Below are 20,060 nucleotides of genomic sequence, written 5' to 3' on the forward strand. Positions count from 1 at the left end.
AAGAAACAAAACAACCATGTGACATTTAGGCTTTTCTGAGTAATCAAAATGCAACAAGTCATCAGCTTTTTGTTTCAGATCCACGTTAAAAAAAACGCTTTTTTTAAATTCCTCTTTTCAGTCAGACAGGAGTCATGTTTTTATGAAACCGCATGAGAACCAGCGAGGTGCCATTTCTGCTTTACTCATTTGCTCATCAGCGGAGGAGGAAGTTGAGGATTTGAAATCAGATGGTTGAGACGGATGCGTTTGTCGGTCAGCGTGTGCGTTGTGCAAGTCCCACTACGTGTGCGAGTCCCACTACGTTTCCCAGAATCCCCCGTTTAGAAGATGAAGAATTCCTCAAGATTCCCCCGTCTATACAAGTGGGGAAAGAAGATGGAATGGTGAGGGAGGAATCAACATTTCCAGGTTCCCTCAGTGCATTCTGGTACACGTAGTCCTGGATCAACCGGCAGAAATCTTAGAATAATAATAATAATAAAATAACAAAACTACAAAGCAGAAACAGAAATTCACCTTTTTATGTTGAATACCACAAAAAAAATGGTTCTGCTGGAGGACAAAAACATTTATGAGTTTAAGAAAGATTTTTTTTTTTTTAAACTTTAACACAGTAAAATGTAACTGGAGTGTACAGTTCTGTGTAAAAAAACGACAACCTTTGTTTACCTTTGTTTACATATGAAATACATGCTCGCTTTCCCTAAAGCTCAGTTTGGCGTTTAAAAATACAAAATAATAAATGATCAGATTCACCCCCAACCCCCAAAATCAGATTAGCAAAAATAATAATAATAATAATGATAAAGAAAACTTAACATAACCACTGAATTCAATGAACAATTTAATGTGGAAAAATAAAATCACATCCCCTTCGTTAACAGTAAATTTACACACACGCACATCCAACTCAATAAATAAAGTCTCAGATCTCTTATTTTCTAGTCAGAATGTGATCAAGTATCCCCCCTTTTGGTTTCTGTTCCCACCAAGTCTGGTGATGGCAATTTTGGTCTTGCGTGCACGTGCACGTGCACACGCACACACACACACACACACTGAACATTTGAAATGTCTTCCATTGGTTTGAGAGCAACGTAGCAAACGCATTTAATTGTAATTACTCAATTAGACTGATTGATTGATTGTCTTAGTCAATACAAAACTGGCTGCTTGTTGCTGCTAAATCTCTGGGGGGGGCCGGGGGGGGGGGGGGGGCTCCTAGCGACTCACCTCGAGAAGGGAAACAACAACAATATAGTGAAGGTCTTTTGTCGCCGTTGCACAGAATCCACCAATAAATATCTCACTAGACTTCTGAAGAACATATATTACTTTGTTATTACTTTGATTTGGACTGTGACACGCTGGTGTCGTCTTTGTCTCCTAGCTGTACGGATGTATGGGGAGGGGGGGGGTCCTGGTGGGGGGGGCTTTTGGTTTACGCGTGCAAGTACAAAGGAGGGGGGGGGGGCGCTTGGAGGAGGGCAGAGTCTCCCTGTATCTCTGATTGAGTAAACAGGAAGCAACACACACACACACACGTACGTATAGTTAAAAACACACACGCACGGGTGGGGGGGGGGGGGGGTTGCTAGTTCTTCACTTCTTGGTCCACAACGGGCAGGTCCTTCAGATCAGTTAATGCGTTAAGGAGGGCGTGCAACCACACACACACACACACACACACACACACACACACACACACACACACACACACACACACACACACACACGTCTCTGCCCATGAACCACCGTGGGTGCGTGTTGAGTCTTTACAATGGAAATGTTACCACAACACAATGTGTGCGTTTCACCCTTTGCATATTTACACAATAAGCACATGGCTTGTCTCTTTTTGTCTCATTCCTACTAACACCCAAACACACACACACACACACACACACACACACAGACACAGACACACAGAAACACGCTGCGGTTCCTCAGCATACATTTGGGCGCAGTAGTGCATGCGTGCAGACGGTGGTGTAGTTGGTGGTGGTGTAGTTGGGTGGTGTAGTCAGACGCTGTTGTCCAGCTGGCTGTGGTGGTTGGCTGCATTCGGCGAGTTCTGCTCGTTGAGGAGGAGCAGCGTGGTTTCGTCCGGCCCGTTCTCCGTCGGGGTGGAGTCGGCTCCCGGGTACGTGAGGGCGGCGGCGTCGGCGGCGCCGGGTGTCGGCGTCTGATCCAGGCACGGCGCGCCGCTGTGGCCGCTCTCCGGGGACTGCGGCGTGCTGTCCAGACGCGACGCCACCAGGCCGTTCTGGTACTGGGCCCTGGTGATCTGAAGGGAGGAGGACACGAGGTCACAGCGGAGCGCCGCTAGCTTCCGGCTCAGCCGTCGCCATGGCGACAGGTGCGCAGAGGCCAAAGAAATGCGCCATTAAAAAGCCGTTTGTATATTCTGTCTCGCCTAATTGAGGTAAAAGTTCAGGTGTTTTGGTAAAATGAACATGTGACATTTGAAACAAAACCCCTGCTTTACCAGAGGAACGCAAACAGGTAAGAGAGCAACCTCGACCCCCCCCCCCCACCTTGACAAACTGCAGGTCGGTGAGGGCTCGCACGTAGAAGTCGGGCGTGTACTGCTGCGCCGCCGGCGCCGGCACGGCGCTGTTGAGCTGGCCGTTGCTGCCGTAGAGCGAGTCCGTCCGGTCGGCGCCGCTCAGGGAGGCCGTGCGGTTCAACCCGCTGAGGTGGGACGGCGAGCGGAACTCTGCTCGCACAGCCGCCACAAGGGGGAGAGAAAAAGAGAGGGGGGGGGGGGGGGGGGGAGAGGACGTTATGGACATCTGAATACAGGAAAAGGCCATTCGGGGAGTTAAAAGGCTTCTGTGATGCAGCTCCAGATGACAGGGGGGGGGGGGGGGGGGGCTGTTAGTGACACGCCAGGTGGAACAAAAGCACACGACAACACCTGAAGAAGAAGCCATCCGGGCGCTTTTGTGCCATGCCGGTTTGCACACGCACACAGAGCCGCACAGACCCCACACGTCACATGCTCCTCGCCGCGCGTCATTACCGGCGGCGGTGAGTCGTCCGGCGGCGGGCCTCAGTGAGTCGTAGGACACGGTTTTACCTGCACAGGTCAACGGGGGGGGGGGGGGGGGGGGGGGGGGGGGTTTGTTAACGGTGTGATTCTGAGGCCCCAGCTTCCCGTTAGTGGAGTTAGATTTCACATCTAATGCTGGTTATGTTGTTGTTTTTCCTGTAAACTCGGTCGGTTGACTTCAGGCCGATATTTGCTCAACGCGCCGCTTACGACAGACGGAGCCGAGTTGGAAGCGTGACTCCAGGTTTCTTTACTTCCCCTTTTTTTTTTCCCTCTCTCCGCTGCGGACACGTTGCTCATCTCCGACTGACGTGGCGCTTCAACAACAAATCAGACACAACACAATCTGCGTCGTGATGCAAACGCGATGGAGCTCAGCGGGGAAATCCCAACAAACAAACAAACAAAAGTCCTCTGTTTTAACAGATTCTGTCACAAAGAGACCGACTGGATCCTCAAGACGTCGGTGGAGGTTTTAAAAAATTGTCCTAAATCTTTTAGAATGAATGAATGCTTTTAGAATGAATCACCCCCCCCCCCCCCCCCAAACGTAACAGCTGTCCTACATCTGGGCGCTCGTGGTTAAGGACAAGAGGTCTTTATTTGTTGTGCTCTAGAAGATTTTTCGGGGGGGGCAATTAAGGCCGTTTAAGTCTGCACCGGGACGGACAACAATGACCTCAGCAGCTCTGCTTCGTTTTCATTTAATGTCTCCAAGGGGTCTGAGATCGGTGCTCGAATGATCTGCTGAATCGACTCGCTTACTTGATTACTATGATTCTAACTTTAAAAAAGCGAATGCAGGCCGGGAGGTGAAGGAGCATCAGAGCGAACCGTTTTCACGGTTGTAATCTTATTTATTAGATATCATGCAGAAACCAGTGAATATTCTGACAGTTGATCTGAGGCCGACAGCTCAGAACACAGAGACACTTCACTGAAACCAGAGAATCTGAGCAACTTGTAAAGTAACCTTGTGACAACGCACACACCTCATGCACAATACTGTGTGTAACCCAGAACGACTCACACTACTTCCCGCTAGACGCACACAAAGGAAATAAAACAACAAAACACAAACTCCTGTTTGCTAAGAATACATTGAATGATGTCTTTTTTTTGTGTCTGTGTTGATCAAAGAACTTATTCCCCAAACAGCAGCCGTTGTCGTGGTAACCCTTTGGCGAGAGAGGGAGGAGGAACCTTTGAACCCGCCGCACCTTCAGGACAGTGATGTCACAGCCGGTGACGACCTCCGCCCTCTGTGATCAGGCCTTTATTTACCCCTCCACTCGTTGCCAACCCCCCCTGCCCCCCCCCCCCCCCCCTCCTGTCTGTCCACGGTGCTAAAAAGGACCCAGACATGCAGAAGTTTACCTGGCAACCGAGAAAACAGGGGAAACCTCTTAAAGGGGAGGTGACGAGGACGAGGAGCAGCCACTGAGGTGAGAGAAGGAGGGAGGCAGCAGGTGTTCCAGAGGGAGGAAGGGGGGGGGGGGGGGAGACTGAGTGAGACAGAGGGACAGATCATAGCTTCACGTGCAAAAGAACAAAAAAAAACAAAAGGAAAAACCACAGGTGACAGCGGACACTGGATGAGAGGAGGGTTGGATCCATCGGACGTTTGATGAGGAGGTGAAATGAGGCGGGCGCTGGTGAGGAGGAAGGAAGCAAGGAAGGAGGGAAGGAAGTAAGCAAACAAATTAAACACAAATCTGAAGAACCTGAGAGAGCGAGATGATGAGTGTTGAGATGAAAACGAGAACAGGAATAATGTGGGTACACACTGAACAGTAATCACAAAGACGATCACACAGGAAGAAGCCCCCCCCCCCTTCTGTTTCTCTGATTAAATGTGTGAACCTCACTCAGGTGTGAGAAAAGAATAAAAAGATAAAGACGAAGCAGTGAAACTTTGGCCAACGAATATTCAGTGTGAAAAATTTAAAAATCGGTGAATATGAAGACATCCGCCGGGGGATTCGGTGACGGCTTCTGGTACCTGAAAAGGTTCACGAGATGGAAAAAAAGAATTTCAAGGACAGAGAGAAGCAGACGGAGACCTGGAGCTGAAGCCTCAGTGGGAGCAGAGGGTGGGAGAAGGTAAAAGTAGCAGAAGGCAAATTCCTGTGAAACACATGTGAATGCTGAAAGAACGATATGAAAGTGCAGAAAGCAAGAAGCACCTAATGCTGCAGGAAGAAATCATGTGATCCATTGTGAATGGAGGGGGGGGAAATAACAGGATGGAACATTTAGGAAAGCACTGATGGGTTTGCATTTAAACTCCCCCACTAGGGGGCAGCAGAGGTACTTTGATCTTTGAAGATTCTTAATGCACAGGAGGAGAGAGGGGGGGGGGGGGGGGGTTTAGGGCTCACCCAGGGTGGGGACGCTGATCGCCATGACGCCGTAGAAGGAGAAAGGTCCGGTCTCAAACTTCATGTTCTCGTTGCCGGCCTCCACCTCCACCCGCCCCTGACGGAGAGCAGACACAAAACGACGAATGAGTGAGGGACGTGAAGCAGCTTTTTTGTCGCCTTCAACCGTGATGCTTTCGACAAGACGAGGGACCAGAGTATTTAAATCCAGTTACTTGGGTCACTTGCAACCTTCCCTTCACCTTCAATCATCACATCAATCCCAATCATAGTAAAGGCCATTTTTATGTCAAATGTAATCGACCCCTAGAGGGCGCTACAGCCCACGGCAGAATTTATCAGAGGCAGTTGGACTCTGGTCGTGTTGACTTTGTGCTCCATGAGACGCCATCAGACGAGTTGGGGGGTCGCACATTCGGGGGGGTTAAAGGAGGCCTCTGCGTTGCCTCCATCGGCCCGGTTGGAATGTGTGAACTGCGGTAACAACACAGCAGAGTTAATCCACGCGTCCCTCCATCTCTCCAACCTCCACCTCTGATCCCAGCCCCCCCCCAACCCCAAACCCCCCCACAGGGGCCGGGCTGGTGACAGCAGAACAGGTGGTGGAATAACAGAGAGGCGCCGCCTTTATCTAACAGGGAACAGTCACTTTAAGATCTTTGTCTGCTGCTGCTTGTCTTTGTAAATGGACAAATTGTGTTTGTAACGTAACGTAAGGGGAACGTTTGGTTTGTCCGCTCTGGGCTCCTGTAGAAACATGGCCGACCTACATGAGGACTGAGTGTGGAGGGGAGGACTTCATCTGTAGATACAAAGGGGTGATTCTATTCTTAGCCTCAGGTGATTAGTCCCGGAGGACATAACATGGTTAGTGATGTCATATTCCATCTCTTTACAGTGGATTCCCTGAGAAACGGCACGCCGGCCCTTTAAGGACTCCACCAATGAGTGCTAGAGTGTGTGTGTGTGTGTGTGTGTGTGATGCATTCTTGGGCCACATATCACTTAACTGTCGCTACATGTGACAGACTAGTTATTTTTTTGTCCTTCAGGCAACAAGAGGGGTGCAGAACCCGTTTCGCCAGACCAACTGGACGATGAAGCACAACAACATTGGGCTCTTGAATATTTGAAGAGAAGACAGAAAATGAACCTCCTTTCTAACGTGAACGTGACTTTTGGTGATCATCGCTCAGTTGTGTATTGTCATGTTTAATTTCAAACTATGAATTCTTCACAATAAAAGTCCATGTTTAGCTGTTATTTAAAAGCTTTTATATTAGGTTTAGGAGTTGGATCCTAAATGTTGTGTTTCCTGCACACTGCTGTCACTTTTTAAGCTATTATTTCCTCTAAATGATTTTGACAACCATTTAAAAAGTCTGCATTCACGTAATCAACATCAAACACAGACTCTATAAAATAAAGAGATGTTTTTAAGAGCCAATCAGGAAAATATCACAAAATATCCAAAGATGATTTCATTTAACTATAGTAATATATATGACAGCATGAGTGTGTTTTCATACAAATTATAAGAAGGCTTATAGTTGGTCCCCGGGATTAAAGACCAGCTGTTGTAGCTGAAACGTCTGTGAGGATTCAGAGCAAACATGTGTGTGTGTGTGTGTGTGTGTGTGTGTGCAACAGCCTCAGCGTTTAGTGGTTGGTGACTAAGTGTTTGTCACAAAATAAAGCGCTGACTTGGTTTGTGGTTCGCGCCAAGTTGAAAAACTGACAGCGTCACGTATGCCGAGTGACACACGCTAATGTGTCCCGTTCCGTAAAAAGACAGAATGCACTAGGACTTATATTTATGATCTCCATAAAGTAATCAGAGCAAAGAACGCACACACACGGACTCTGTCCTGTGAGAGTAACAGAGCATCTTCATAGACACATGAATCACGCTGGTCATAAACAAACTGCTGACACACACACACACACACACACACACACACAGGAACTGAGAATGAATAATTGAAAGAAAAGTCTGCCGCCAATCTTTAATCACCGGAATAAAATATTCATTACGTTTGGAATCTAATGGAAATATTCCCTCTTTTCTAAGTGCGCATCAGGCTTCTTAAAAAGGGAGAAGGCGGATCCACCTGGACGTTGTGCCATTAAACTGTTGTTTAGGAGCTCAAGCTTCGCCTCGTGCTCACCGGAAACGAGACAACGAGATAAAAGGCCACTCGACGCTCCTTCAAAATACGACTAAAACCCGGAGGATTTTCTGCCGAGTCACACAGTCACCAGAAGGGCCTCGGAGGATTATTCCACATGTGGGGTCCCCCTCCCCCCCCCCCCATACCACCCCACCCCCCCAGACCTGAATCCAAAAGTGATACACAACCCCCCCCCCGGATTACTGGACCCGGCTAATGACTGTTTTTGGGGACGCGGCTACGCGTGGGAATCCAGGTAGGCCTCAGTTTCCCACCTGGGTGGGAAAGGGGGGAGGGGGCAGAACTCATCAGGCAAAGCGCGCTTCGTGGGACTCGTTGAAGAAATAGAATAGTTTTCAGCTAAAAACCCTAAAAATGAGTAGTTGTAACATCTGTTAAAAAAAATGAAATCTCACCACAGCCAAACAAACTAAAACGGTGTCTTTTGGATTGTGACTCGACATCCTTTGGTTTTGGACTCAACTCGTGAGGCAAAAGACGTCTGGAATGCAAAGCACTCATTTACAATCCCGTGTAAACATTTAAGAGGCGTCATGTTAACATAAAGTTAATATTTGGTGAACGAATTATTGTGAATGTGACTGTAATGACGTTTAGTCCAAGAATCTGTGTCCCAGCACGCTCCTTCAAGGGCACACACACACACACACACACTTTCCTAGAAGCTCCACTGTGACTCTGAAGAAAAGTCCTCAAAGGGATTAGTTACCATTTCCATGACAACGAGTGGGACTGTTGGACTCAAAGCGGTCCGCTACCTGCAGGATGAGGACGAAGTAGTCCACAGGCTTTCCCCGCTGGTAGACGTAGTGTTGGGCCGAGAGCTTGTCGGCGGCGCTGAACTTGATCTCCTGGATGACGTCGGGGTGGCGGAGGATCCTCAGCAGCACCTTGTCCGACACCTGAGACGGGCTGAACAAGCTCACCTCTGCCGGGGGGGTAGAAAAGCACGTTGAGGAATCCCGTCTTTTAGGAGACATTACGTGACTTTGTGAACGGATGAGGTGAATGAGCAGTGAGAGCTTGTTGTTTACTCATTAATCGGCGATAAAGAAATGCTCAACAGGGAGAACCGCGAGCTGCTGCTGAGGACGTTTCAATGACTTCCATCATTTTTCACAGCCCTTTAATTCCATGTGTTCCTGGTGTGTAAATTGTGTTTCGCTTCTGCTGGTTGGCTGATTGTATGACTAAAATGACACCTCTTTATCTTTATTTGCGCAAAGCACATGTTTTTATTTTTTACTTATTAGATTAGAATCACACCAGGAATATTGTATGTAAACAAAAGAAAAAACGGGTCGGTGTCGGCTGTTAACATATATCTGAAATTGACGTTTTTATTTATCTGATCTAAATCCAAGAACCACGACCACGAAGGAGCGGAAAGAGGAAAGGAGCAACGTCATGGTCTCACAAAAAGAAAACAATCCTGCGTGATGAGTCACGAAAGAAAAATGAAACCACCCTGAGAAGAAAAACGGAGCGTCAGACTCTGATGTGATGCCATTAGAGGCTCCCCCCTCCTCCCCCCCAGGCCTTTTTACTGCAGTCTCCTTTATCATCATGTCTGGTTACTGAATATTACATAAGGAGAGGGGGGGGCTGTGAGCACCACGTACCTCCAAAGAGGTTTATAACATAGTGTATTTCGTTGAAGAAGTGGGAGGAGCTTATCAGCGCATCTGGAGATATGTGGTTTCTAGCAGGTGTGTGTGTGTGTGTGTGAGCGCGCGTCCCTCACCTGTAGCCAGGAAGCGATGGGCGGCCAGCAGCAGCTGAGGGGAGATCTTCACTTTTGATTCGCTCTCGCTCTGCTTGAAGGCGGAGAAGTCCCTCTTATTCTTATTGGGCGCCACCTTTTTCCTGTTGCGGTTATCGGCTGAGAAGTGACACACACACACACACACACACACACGCACACACACACACGCACACACACACGCACAAAAAAGAAATAAGTAATTCATCAGAAGAAAACCTAAAGGTTTACTGAGTCACCCGAGCGAGGCCAGGATTGCGCAACCCTTGGACGGCATCGTGAAGGTGTCTCTTTTTACGTGGAATAAATGAATATTTATGAGTCCAGTTTCACTGTTGTGGTTCAGCAATGATCGAGGTTAACTAGTCCTCACTTCCATGAGCCCCTAGAAGCCAAGACCAGAACCGACTCACTGTAGAGGTCCGACTCGTCCAGGATCTCGGACTTGATGATCTCCTCGATGACGTCCTCCAGGGTGACCAGGCCCAGCACCTCGTAGAAGGGGTCCCCCTCCCCCTCGTTGTTCACCTTCTGGACGATGGCCAGGTGGGATTTTCCTAAAGCGGGACAAAGAGAGTCATCACTAGTGTGTCTGCACACATCATGCAAGTACAAGCGATGGATGAACAGGAAGAAGAAGGAGGAGAAGCAGATGGAAACCGAGGGCATCGTTTTCTGATGAATGAACTGTGTTTTTGCTTGTTTTATTTGAGTCATTTTGGGGGGGGAATCATGTTGATAAATACTTTTAATGTGATGATGGTGTTTCTCTGACAAGCTCAGTGGGGCTCGACAACAAGGGATCGACCAGGTTGCCATCGGCAACCACTTACCAAGTCGTTTTAACGAAAAAATAAAAAGGGGAGAACGGACAAAACAAGCAACTCGCTGCATCCATTGGAGTTCGATCTGTGAAGAACGGATTCGAGTATTTTTATTTAATTAAATAACGAATGGGCCTTCTTAGCTAAATCCTCCGACTTATAAATAGCTCCTTTTTTAGTGAATTATATGTGAAGCTTATTTAAGCTAAGCTAAGCTAAGCTAAACCCCTGCTGACCATGTCTTTGCAATCTATTTATTGGTATAGAGGCGTGAATTCAAAGCCAATCAATTAAAGCTCTCGGGCCGTAACCACGGCCTCGTGTTTCTGTGTGTGTGTGTGTGTCCAACAAAACACACACAACCCCCGCCATCTCGGCGACCCGTTCGGGCCCACTCCCTGAGTATCGCACCGCCCGGCAGCCTGTTAACGAGTGCAGGTCGCCGCGGTTTGGGGTTGGGTCCTGGACTTTGGTCGCAGGCGTCACCGTACCACACAAAGCACACACACACACAAACAACACACACACACCACAGAAGTGTTCAAAGGGCAGATGGCGGCCGGGTTCAGGCGGGGACGGAGACGAAGCCATCAACCAAGAGGGGAGGAACACACACACACTGCTGGGAGAATGACTTGGAGTCTGACGGGTGAGGTATTTGGTACAAGAGGAGCCGTCCTCACTCACTAAAAATAAACACAACATGCGGCATCCCATTCTCCCCCAAAACAAAGGGCCCCCAGGTTGTGTGAGCCGAGCACGGCCTTTGTTCCCTGAAAAGGAGAGCAGCCGATCAACAGGATTTACCAAGAGATCATATGACCAAAGGCCGGGAGGGTTTCATCTTTGTGTGTGTGCGTGTGTGTGCGTCTAGATGTCTGCCTGCATGTCGTGGTAAAGCGGGCTCCGCTGGCAAGACACACACAAACACACACACACACACACACACACAGGGCTCTGCCTGTGTTGGGTTTTACTACGCAGACTTTAAGGAATCCGATTCCCACGAGGCCGGCTGGGCTGTGGGAGCCAGTGATGTCACGGCGTGCGAGATGTTTGGGGAGGGGGGGTCAGGGGTGATGTTTGTGTGTATTTAGTCTGGACGCTCGAGAGGAAGCAGCTGACGTTTATGGCTGCACACGGCGTCCAAACCGTTCTCATTGCGGCATGAGGACGGAATATTTTCCCTTACGATTTCACGTTGGCGGTTTTCAGAAGCGGAAAAAAACCGACATTTGAGCTCGAGAAGCTGTGACATCGTTGAAGTCCGACATGCGGTTCAGATTGTCAGGCTTTGCCCGGCCTCTAAATAACTTCCCGCTGGGGTCAAAGGGTCCGGGGCATCGGGAGGAGCTTCACGTGAGGAGGTGCCATCGTTTCGTGGGACAATGCAGAACTTTAGTGCACTCCAAGCGCATTCGCCAGCGGATTAGCGTTCATTCCACACAAGAGAATCACCGTAGCAACAAAAATAGAGACATCATGTCATGGAAAAGGGCCTCTGTGCGTGTGTGTGTGTGTGTGTGGTCTCTCCCTGTGGTGCTGAGTCAATATTTCAGAGGAAGTAGGACCCCGGGGGACATACTTACCACACAGTTACTGGGGAGTCACTTGAGTCTATTGAATCCTTCACACACACACACACACACAAGTTGAGTGCAGGCACCTCCATGTATTCAGTGTCCATTGAGCCCCCGCGCTGTGTGTGTTTCAGGTTGTTCACCCCGTGAGGTCACTTAGTAACGTTTCATTTTCACTCATCCGTCGTTATCTGATCTCAGCTCAGCTTTTAAGAAAAAAAATGTTTTTCATTGGATTCACTTGAAGTGACCTCGAAAATGGAGGTCACCAAACCACCCGTGTTGCTCATTCACCTTCCGTCTCCCTGTCCCTGCCGTTCTGTCACCTCTGGGTGATCATCTGAAAGCGCCTCGTGCTCACAAAAGCGTGAGAGCAAACGAGGAAGATTTTACCAAAAAAAAATCAGGAACAGAGAATCACGGCGCCCTTTGTCACAAACAGTGAACTCCAGAATGCAGCTTCTCTATTCCTCTGAGCGCACAGAGTTAACCTGGAATGTATCGCCAACCCCCCCCCCCCCCCCCCCCCATCGCCAACCCCCCCCCCCCCCCCACCAGCATTCCAGGTTCCGTCTGCTACCTGCTCACCGAACGCTTTGTTTAGTTTTCCGGGTTCCCTCATCAGCTGCAGATATCTGGACTCCCAGCGGGTCAGGTGACCTTCCTGTCTGTTCTCTCTGCCCTCTGCGGCCTGTTTGTTGACATGAAACATCAGCGACAAAGGGGGGTGGGGGGTTGGGGGGGGGGGGGGGGGGGGGGGGGGGATGAGTCTGTATGGGAAAGGAATGCCGCACGCATACCGCCCACGCACAGAAAAAAAAACAAAAACACACATCGCCGGCCCGGACGGCCCAACACGCGCGCTCCGTGCAGCGATGAGACAATAGTGCACGGCTGCAGATGTGCACGTGAACGCAGCACGTGCACACACATACACAAAAGGCCTGTTGTGCAGCAGACAAGTCGAGCTCTTGCGGACCGGTTCTTCCGGCTGTGACGTGGCGAGAGGGGAGACGTGGGTCGGGGGGGCTGAGAATACGGGTTCAGCCCGTCAGGGGAGCAGAACACGAGCCACGCTCCAAGGTTTGGACGCCAAAACGTCACACGGGCCCGTATTCACCTCTGAGTCCATGAACTATAAATAATTATCGTTTCATTGTTCCTTCTCGTAAATCCGTCGACTAGAAAAACGAGTCCGGGTTCTCGCTGTTAAAACAAACTAAAGAATCTGCAAATATGGGTCGACGGCGATCATCTAACAGCCCAAGAAACGCCCGTCTGCAGCACCCAAAAAGACCGACGGGTGCAGAAGAGGCGCTTCCTCCGCCTGCTACAAAGCAAACCACTGAACTAGAAGGGTTTCCCACATGGGAGGAATCCTCCCCCCCCCCCCCCCCCGTGGCTCCACATCAGGCCCGGCGCGTTACGCAACGTCCTCCACCCCGGCAGCCGCGCGCGTGACTCCACGCCGACTGACTCCATCGTGTCACGCTGGTCCAGGGAGAAAAAAAAAGAAGAAGAAGAAAAGAAAAGAGTTGGAGTTGAGAAGACGGCGGCTGCACCGTCAGCACGACTCGACAGGAAAAAGAGGAGAGAACAGCAGGCGGCTGATAAGAAACGAGAAGAGGGGGGGGGGTCAGATTGTACAGCTGCTGATTGCTCACTTCCCAAAGCCACGATGCACCTGGTTGTTGTGGTAATAAAATGTCTAATTAAGACGGCCCACATGAATGCAATTATTCTACCTGATGAATGTGGCTAAGATTGATGCAACAAAATACTTTAAAGTAGTTGAGGCGCCTTTGTTTACTGCGGAGAGAGCGAGACGGTGAGTCAGGATGGAGAGAGCTCTTTGCATTGGAAGGAGACGCGACATTCAAACAGAACGGACCACTCAAAGCACCGCCATGCTACGCTAGCTGCTATGCTAAGCTAGCTGCTAGGCTACGATAGCTGAAAGAGTCACAAGTTCAACATGCGCCACACTGTGAAATTCTGCCTCCAAGAAAAAAATGTGTGTAGAAGAACGTTAACAATTAAACAAGAGTGTATAAAATACATGTTTTTCTAAACCGATTACTCATTACTTGTGAGATTTAGTCTGTCTAGAAGAAAAACATTCATTAAAAACAACATTCATTAATCGCCATTAATTGAGATGATTGAAATTTCAGAATGTGTAATTAATTAATTAAGAATTTCTTTCTATTGACAGACCTCAATCGACTTTATAAACCCGAACGATTAACCATTGAACCCGATTGAACCAAATAATCTGAGAGTCTGTGAACTCTCAACGTGCAGCTTCTCGTAGAACAACGTCTACTTTTATAACCTAAAAATAGCAGCACACAATGTAAAAATAGTCTCTTAGCGGGCGCTGATCCTGTTCCACATATTCCAAATAAAGAAACACCTGTCCGAGTGCAGGTTTGGCTTTTACAACAGGAAACGGACCTAACGCATCCGTCTGGTTCAGTCCTCCACGAGTCCAACCACAGCCGCAGAGAGAGTGAGCCAACGTTCTCGCTGTGGGACCTCGAGGCTTTTCCATCAAAATAGAAAGTCGAACACCTGTCGATTGGACGCCAGTGGCAGAGAGTCCTGGTCGGCCTTTGGTGAAAATCTTCTGGGTTTTTTTTGAGGATACAACATGCCAATCTTCTCATGCCAATTGTGAAATAGTGTAAATAGTGTTTTTGCAGCGGATCAAAGGCAAACGTCGATACCGGATTATATAAACGTGTGTTCATGGCGCGCTGACAATTATCTTATTTATTGCACAGGGTGCAAAGGGGAACTTGAGTCACTGCAGAGCTCTTTGGCTGCAGGGACCAAAAGAAAACCAGTGAATGAAGATTGAAATGAGAGGTTCTCGGGAGGCATGAAGGACACTCGGGCAGCTTCCTCGCTCTTTGGTCACATTGCACTTTGGAGCTCTGGCCTGAAGGGCCTAATTATTGTGGATGCCATAATTCTGACATTTTTTTAAAATCAAAAAGAAACAGACAAATTCCAGTTCACGTGCTTCCGATACGTAACTGTACCAAAACAACTGTGGTTCACAGGTGGACGTCATTACATCTAAAGCAACAGAGAAAACTGGATTCTCTGGGAAAGTGGGCGGGTTACACCACCGCCAGAAACACCTGGAGTCATTTTAGTGTGCAACACACAGGGGACAAAAGCCAGGAAGAGCAAGAAAAGCAACTCGGAAGAATTGCACAATGTGGTATTATTGTCAGGACATGTCGTCTCGATTGAGGGGGGGGGGGGGGGGGGGCAGATAAGTGGCCAAACACTGACTAGCAGCACACGGACGTAGGGCCACTGGGATGGAAGTTGTGGTCACATGACCAATGTATTAAAAAAAGAATAATTTAATCCATAAAAAAGAGAAAGTCCAAACCAAATTTCATGATCAATGTTGTTTGGGCAGCTGGGATGAGTCATTTTTGGCCATTATTGCTGTTAAAATGACACAAATGTGTGAATGAATCTTTTCAATTCCATTCTACAAACGTCTAACATGTTTAATCTGAGGAATAAAATGACGGCAGAAAATGAATCATTATTCATCACCACGAATACAAACCAGATGCGGCAACTAGTGAACAACACAGAGGATCGATTGTGTATTTTACTTTCATGCTGCACGGTTATTGTTCCAAAAGGGCCCGAGGATGCAGACGTCCATAAAACACAACCCGGGAGCGTCTGTCGGAACCCGTGGTTCACTTGTGTGTTTTCTAAAATTGTGAACTCAAACCTCCACGAGGGACACACACACGAGGTACAACTCTGTGATTGTTCGATTCTCGTGAATCTAGTGCCACTACCAGGTACACTCAATGTATAAAAGAGGGTTTTTTTCCTCCTACGAGGTTCGAGGCCTCGATGACAACCGGCGTGTCATTAAAATTTCATCTCATCTGAAAAGGTCGCCTCACGGGACAACCCGAAAGGTCCCCTCGAAATGATTGATAAGGTCGCACAGCGCACACACACACACAGTTGGATGCCGTTGCCGTGGAAACTGATGCCAGGCAGCGAGTGAGTGGAACTTGAGATTTTAGCGGGGAGTCGGGTCAGAGGGGATGCGTGTTACCACAGCTACACGGTCACAGCGTGGAGGCTGAAAAACAGCGTCTCCAAGTCGGACTCAAGTACTCTGCGTCTGGTACCGTTTTTACACCAGATTTCCTGTAGATATTTGCCCTCTGGTTAGTTCCTAAATTGTTTAAATGTTTCTGTGTGCGGCCGCGCTGTTTATTTGTGTGTGTGTGTGTGTGTGTGTGTGTGCGCCCCCCCCGTCCCCCCCGTCCCCACAAGCCCACTGAGACTGCTCGGCCCAAATGTCACGGGCCGCCAAAAGCATCTGTGAAGTCGACCTACGGAGGAGCGAGGAGATCCAGACACAGCGAGTGAGTGTCTGCCGTCTGTGACCTTGAGACGCGACTCCTGAGGAAAGGAAAATAAACCCCCGCGGGGGGGTGAGGAGCGGGGTTGGGGGGGGGGCCTCTGTGTTTGTGTCTGTCCTCCCCTGAGAGAGAGAGAGAGAGAGCGAGAGAGCGAGCGCGCACAAGAGGAAAAAGCAGCAAAGCAAGATGAGGGAGGTGCAACGAGGAGGTGATCACTGATAATACGTTTTTGTTTTCCACCTGCAGCCCAAACCGGTCCGTCTCCTGCTTGGAACACCACCGCAAAGGCTAAATGGAGCCGGGGAGGGAACCTCCAGCGGGAGCATCCCTCCTGGAACTCTGAGTGAATGTGAACACCCGCCCGATTTAAAAAAAAAAAAATAATAAAAAAAAACATGACCTCTGTGTGGTACTCAAGAGGACAGGTATCGTCCCCTAATGGAAGGCTTGATGCGCTTAGCAACCGCAGACGTCATATCACGTCGCTTAAACTGCACCGGACTGGAAAAAATTAATTGGACCCTTTGTCGTTTTTCTTTTTTTGGGGGTTTTCTATGCTGGATAAAGTCCAAACATCAACGATCAGCCACAAAAAAAAAAAGAGGTCAAAAGGTCAAGCTCGGCTATAACCTGCTTGGTACTTCATTACAATATACTACACACCAGTCATCAGTATATATAAAGTCATAGTGGAGCTAATTTAATTAATTCAATTTGATTGTATGTAAAATATTTGAGTATTGAGTGCTGTAACAAGAACCTCATGAGACCCCCTGCTGACCTTTCTTGAACTCCTCCAGCATGGAGTCCAGCTTGGTGTCGTGGAAGACGAAGTGCACCGGGTGGTTGTAGAACTTGGTGATGGTCTTCAGCGTGGTGCAGTCGTCCGGGTCCACGAAGGCCAGGTCCTTGACGTACAGGATGTCCACGATGTTGGAGCGCTCGTGCTCGTACACGGGGATGCGCGTGTACCCGCTCTCCATGATCTCCGACATGGTGTTGAAGTCCAGCACGCCGTCGCTGCGGATCATGAAGCAGTCCCCCACCGGCGTCATGACGTCCTCCACCGTCTTGCTGCGGAGCTCCAGGGCGCCCTGGATCATGTTGAGCTCCTCCTTCACCAGGTCGTTGAAGGGCTGCGTGACCTTCAGCATCCCCAGCAGCTTCTCCCGGCTGTACACGGTGCCGATCTCCTGGCCCAGGACGCAGTCCAGCACCTTGCTGATGGGCCACGACAGGGGGAAGGTCAGCAGCATGAACAGCTTGGTGACCATGATGGTGTTGGCCCCCACCGCCAGGCCGTGCCGGGAGCACAGCGCCTGCGGCACGATCTCGCCGAAGATCACGATGCCCACCGTGGAGGCCACCACGGCGCCGACGCCGGACTTGGTGAGGTCGTCCAGCAGGATGGTGAGGGTGGTGTTGACCAGGACGTTGCCGAGGAGCAGCGAGCACAGCAGGTAGTTGCCCTTCTGGCGGATGGGCTCGATCTTCGCCGCGTACTTCTTCTCCTTCTCGGAGCCGTAGTCGCGCACGATGCGCAGCTCCATCGGGTCCAGCGCCATCAGCCCGAGGTTGAGCCCGCTGAACATGCCGGACAGCACCAGCAGGAAGCAGATGAGGATCACCTGCAGCCAGGTGGGCAGCAGGGACTTGGCCACCTCCACCACTCGCACCCGGCCGTCCCTGTCGTCCATCAGGTAGTACGTCTCCTCCTTCTCCTGCGTGTCGCGCACGCACACGCCGAACACCTTGACCACCTCGCTCTTGCGGAGCTGCTTGATCCGGAGCTGGACCACCCCGGAGGTGTTCTGGTTGGTCACCGCCATGGACCCCTTCACCTCTATGTCCTTCGTGAGCTCGGAACAAGTCCTGTTGACGGGCGACGCCAGGGCGCCGAAGGTGTCGTCCTCCTTGTCGCTGGAGTAGAGTTCCGTGAACTTGATGAGCGCCGAGGTGTTGGGCAGCAGGTGGAGCCCGTAGAACCTGAAGAGGATGTCGCTGCCCTCGGTTACCTGGATGACTCCTCGCTCGGTGGTCCCGGCCGGCGTGTCGCTCCTCTCCAGCCGCATGCCGAGTATCCGGGGCCCGCTGGCCGCCCCCGCCGCCGGCCCCTCGGCCCGGGCGCCCGCGAAAACGCAGTAAAGGAGGAGTAAAGTTAGCGTGAACCCCGGTCCACTCGAGTCCATCGCCATGTTTGTTTCGCTCTCTGCGAGTTGGGGGAACTGACGTCACCTACTCGTTTCCACGAGCCCAACCTGCTCATTTGCATAACCGCTACATCGACAATGCGGCCAATCAGCGGGGGATACGTCATGCGACCGAGCCCCCTTCAGCCCTCGTTTTTAAGGTCGACTGTTTTTTCTTTTTATTTTCTTTTTTAAGGTGGACTGCCATGTGTAACATAGCTAAATTTCTTATGTATTTCTTACTGATTTTACATTTCTAAATCATACATTTGCCTGTTTATTTTTTATTTTATTATAGAAGCTGAAAAATAAGAGTACAACGGAATTCACATGAATGCATCCGTCATTGTACGTTCTCCTTCATCAGCAATGATCCAGATTTCAATTGTGATTTCCTTCTTTTCAACTCGTCTACAAGCCTATATTGAAGGACACATGGCATTGGATTCAATTTATTTTCTAAGAACAGAGCTCCACCTTGTGGTGAAATGACGCGCAGTGCAGCCTGATGGCTGAAGGTTGTAAAACAGTGTGATTCACATAGAAATGAGTTCCCCATTTTATTGAATTATTAATATTGATGCGTCCTTGTACTTACTGTATATATAAACAGTTGGCATTATATTAAAGTCCGGTCACTTCTGGAGAAAATGTTTAATTAACTTCAGACAACATCTGAAGCGTAATTACACTTTATGTGTTTATTGTTTTAAATGCAGTGTAAAAAATGCAATACTTGTTTGTAATTGCTGGGAAGTAAAAGCATAACTTTGTGCACAATAGAATCCAACAGTTTTAGAGGTGTTGGGCAACCCAAACCCTCATGCTAAGCTAACCGCTACGCACGTGTAGCTCATTGTAGAAATCCAAGAAGTGTATTTCCCTGAAATGCCTCAACATTTCCTCAGAACAGGGTAGCGGTTGCTAGGCGGCTGGAATGGAGGCTGGTTGCTAGGAGGCCAGAGAGCGAAAGGTCTGCTGCTAAGTGGCCGACGTGACAGAGGAACATTCGGTTTTAGGTCATTTGTGCTCTTCTTTGTCACAGAAATGTAACACTAACTAACTAAGTACACTTCTGTCTTCCAAAAAAAAAAAAATTCTATTTGCACCACTTAAAATAATTGCCCAGCTACCAATCTATTTGCCCGCGCTAACAGAGCGAAGGTGGCCCGGTTCCGGGTTGCTACGTGACGACGCCTCGCCGCCGCACCCACCTTCAGTGAGACGGTGCAGGACGGAAGGCCGAAGCCTCCCCAGGTGGAGACGAAGCAGCAGGTGAGGAAGAGGAAGCTTCATGAATACACTTTGTGTGGAAGAAGGTTGAAAAGAAACAATGATGTCTATAAGGAGGATGATGACAACAAAAGGCCAGAAAGAAAATTCTATAATCTAAAGATTTGGCTCCATTTATTCTGTCGACACCTTGTGGTCATGTCATCATTCGAGGAAAGTTGAGTTACACTCTCACAACCAAATGAATGTATGTTCACTGTTTCCATCTTGACTCCTTCAGCTGTAAACTGAGAGCAGATTTCCTTTAAACCGCAGTGATTTCCTCCTTTTGGGGTCTCCAGGAAACCGAAAGACTTCTTATTTCAAACATGAATGAAGTGGAGTAAAAGGTTCACGAGGATGCAGTGGAGTGGCAGTGAG

The 20,060-nt window shown here is 49.2% G+C and overlaps 1 protein-coding gene across 2 annotated transcripts; it reads right to left on the bottom strand.

Annotated features, from left to right (window-relative positions):
• Window positions 1-1,201: 1,201 nt before the first annotated feature.
• LOC119224833 (metal transporter CNNM4) lies at window positions 1,202-19,024 on the bottom strand. Of its 2 annotated transcripts, XM_037482240.2 has the most exons (7): window positions 17,000-19,022; window positions 9,807-9,950; window positions 9,376-9,513; window positions 8,390-8,559; window positions 5,440-5,536; window positions 2,541-2,722; window positions 1,202-2,290 (listed from the first exon to the last, which is right to left on the bottom strand). In XM_037482240.2, exons 1-7 carry the CDS (start codon window positions 18,411-18,413, stop codon window positions 2,027-2,029), a joined length of 2,409 nt encoding a protein of 802 aa, XP_037338137.2. In that variant the 5' UTR covers window positions 18,414-19,022; the 3' UTR covers window positions 1,202-2,026. The 2 variants fall into 2 exon arrangements, with proteins under 2 accessions (XP_037338137.2, XP_062418529.1); XM_062562545.1 differs by lacking the exons at window positions 1,202-2,290; window positions 2,541-2,722 and adding an exon at window positions 4,534-4,710 and having other exon boundaries at window positions 17,000-19,024.
• Window positions 19,025-20,060: the final 1,036 nt, after the last annotated feature.

This window comes from Pungitius pungitius, chromosome 5 (genome assembly GCF_949316345.1).
Source record: "Pungitius pungitius chromosome 5, fPunPun2.1, whole genome shotgun sequence".
Taxonomy (NCBI): domain Eukaryota; kingdom Metazoa; phylum Chordata; class Actinopteri; order Perciformes; family Gasterosteidae; genus Pungitius; species Pungitius pungitius.